We start from the raw sequence: 2,649 nt of genomic DNA on the forward strand, positions 1-2,649 counted from the left end.
ATTTGAAAATCTTAATTAGACCATGTTCATAGGAAAAAAATAGCTGTTGAATAGTATTTAAAGCCATCAGCTGAACTAGTTCCATCCATATCTTTATGGACAGGGTGTAGGCAACCACAACATAAATGGTCAACATTATGGCTGTAATCTATTGCAATTACTGGAAAAATCTACCTTCAGAAATTTGCCTTTACTAGTTGTATCTTCTGAAACCAGGTCAATCAGCATACTAGTGGTAACCCTAGTTGACTACTACTCTATGTTCACTTAAGACTATACAGAGATTTGGGCGACTGGAAGCAGCTTATAGTGTTATGCTTTTAAGGAATCTGCTACACTTCACTGCTTTTGTACTTTTTATGATGATTCTTAAAATGTTAGTGCCAAAGACCTTAATCTTTATGTGTGACTTTCAAATTAAAGTATTTTCTATTATTCTCAACAATTGTAATTGATCATTCGTAAGTATATGCTAAAAGTCATCTCTGTATTTAAGCTCAAATGATTTAGATTTTAACCCAAATAACCAAAAATATGTTGGACGATGCTGTAGACAATGCAAACCAAACGCTGGTGAGAACGTTTATTCTTCTGGGGCTTTCCAATAATTTTTATCTCCAGATTGTTTTCTTCTTGATGTTTTTAATGATGTACATGTTAACCTTATTGGGAAACCTCTTAGTGATAATTGTGGTAAGACTCAACTCCAACCTTCAGACCCCTATGTACTTTTTCCTGAGTAACCTGTCAATGATTGACATCTGCTTTTCCTCAACTGTAGTCCCTAAAATTTTATTAAACACAATATGCTCAGACAGAAGTATTTCCTTTGTTGGATGTGCGACACAGATGTATTTTCATTTGGCTCTGGGTGGCGCTGAATGTCTTCTATTGGCTATCATGGCATATGATAGGTTTACTGCTATCTGTAACCCACTGCGTTACTCAGCCATCATGAACCGAAGACTGTGTGTAGGTCTGGTAGCTGGATGTTGGATTTTGAGTTTTTCAAACTCTTTTATTCTCACTTTTCTAACTTTTCAACTCCCCTACTGTAAGTCCAACCTTATTAGTCACTTTTTCTGTGAGATGCCTCCTCTCTTTCGACTTTCCTGCCAAGATATTTGGTTGAATGAGGTGGCAGAGTACATTTCAGGTGCTATAGTTGCTTTTGGCTCTTTCTTGTTAATTCTCCTGTCCTATCTTTGTATTGCCAAAACTGTCTTAAAGGGGCGTACTAGTAAGGGGCAGCAAAAAGCATTCTCGACGTGTGGCTCCCACATACTAGTTGTATCTCTTTACTATGGTACTATCATGTTGATGCATTTACATCCTAGAGCTGCTTCTTCTGCAGAGCAAGATAGAGCTGTGACCATTCTCTACACAGTAGTGACTCCTATGTTGAATCCCATTATTTATTGTTTTAGGAACAAGGATATTAAAGAAGCTACAAAAAAAACAATGAGTAATGTTGTACTGCCTTGACATTTGATCAAATGATGATTGATAGGCTATGGATAATGCTACTTCTTGACCTACAAATCATTGCCGTTTAATATCTAAAATAATACATTTATCATTGACTACAAGAAAACCGGTGGAATATGAGAGCTTGCAAAACTGTTTTTTTTATAACTGTTACCAGTAAAAGGGGAAATATTTAATTTAATATAACCAGTTACCAAACCATCATTTATTGGTACATTACTTTAACCACTTGCTACCTAAGCTAGTTTTAGCCTATGTGACCAAGTCAACTTCTCTACTCTGACATGCACCACTTTAGGAGGTAATGACTTTGGAATGCTATTACTTTTTAAAGTGATTCTGAGATTGCTTTTCCATGACACATTTTCCATTGTAAGCTGCAGTCAGAATGTTTTGCTCTTACTTTTGACAAATTAGCATTTTCTGCTTGTAATATAGATAATTATTAGAGATGAGCGAGCATACTCGTCCGAGCTTGATGCTTGTTCGAGTATTAGGGTGCTCGAGGTGCTCGTTACTCGAGACGAGCACCACACGGTACTCGTCTCGATTAAACGAGCACTGACCATTGAATTCAATGGAGCCGGCAATACAGCCGGCTCCATTGAAAGCAATGGGCTGCCGGTGAGCGCGGGATTTACAAATGTGTAAAAAGTGAGGCTGTGATCAATCAGAGGCAGCTCATTCAGCAGGCGGGGATTTTAAATCCCCACCTGCTGAATACTACAGAAAGCAGTTCAGGAGAACTGCCGGCCTGACGCGGCTGAACTCAGGCTTCAGTGGAAAGGTGAGTATACATTTATTTTTTATTTTTACACATTTTAGGATGATTTTCAGGTAAGGGCTTATATTTTTAAGCCCTTCCCGAAAATTCATCCCGCGCTCGCTGGCAGCCCATTGCTTTCAGTGGAACCTGCTGTATTGCCGGCTCCATTGAATTCAATGGGCTAACATCGTTCTCCTCTGCCACAGCTGTTACAGCTGTGGCAGAGGAGAACGATCTTTATGCTGACAGTGCGGGGGGGGGGGTCTCACTCTTGCCACTATTGTGGCTTAATAGTGAGACCTCGGAGCCCAAAATGCAGCCCTGCATGTTGCTCCTCGCCTGCCCTATCCATTTTTGTATTTTTTCCATGACTTTGGTGATTTGCTAAGATTTTC

General features: G+C 39.2%; 1 protein-coding gene across 1 annotated transcript; it reads left to right on the top strand.

The window, feature by feature from the left end:
* The first annotated feature begins 534 nt into the window (after positions 1 to 534).
* LOC136571922 (olfactory receptor 5AP2-like) lies at positions 535 to 1,485 on the top strand. Its single transcript, XM_066572540.1, has one exon. It carries the CDS (start codon positions 535 to 537, stop codon positions 1,483 to 1,485), a length of 951 nt encoding a protein of 316 aa, XP_066428637.1.
* Positions 1,486 to 2,649: the final 1,164 nt, after the last annotated feature.

This window comes from Eleutherodactylus coqui, chromosome 6 (assembly GCF_035609145.1).
Source record: "Eleutherodactylus coqui strain aEleCoq1 chromosome 6, aEleCoq1.hap1, whole genome shotgun sequence".
Classification (NCBI taxonomy): domain Eukaryota; kingdom Metazoa; phylum Chordata; class Amphibia; order Anura; family Eleutherodactylidae; genus Eleutherodactylus; species Eleutherodactylus coqui.

Bases quoted from the DNA above. Each gene is read 5' to 3' on its own strand.
- LOC136571922 (XM_066572540.1), top strand. From the start codon at position 535: ATGTTGGACGATGCTGTAGACAATGCAAACCAAACGCTGGTGAGAACG.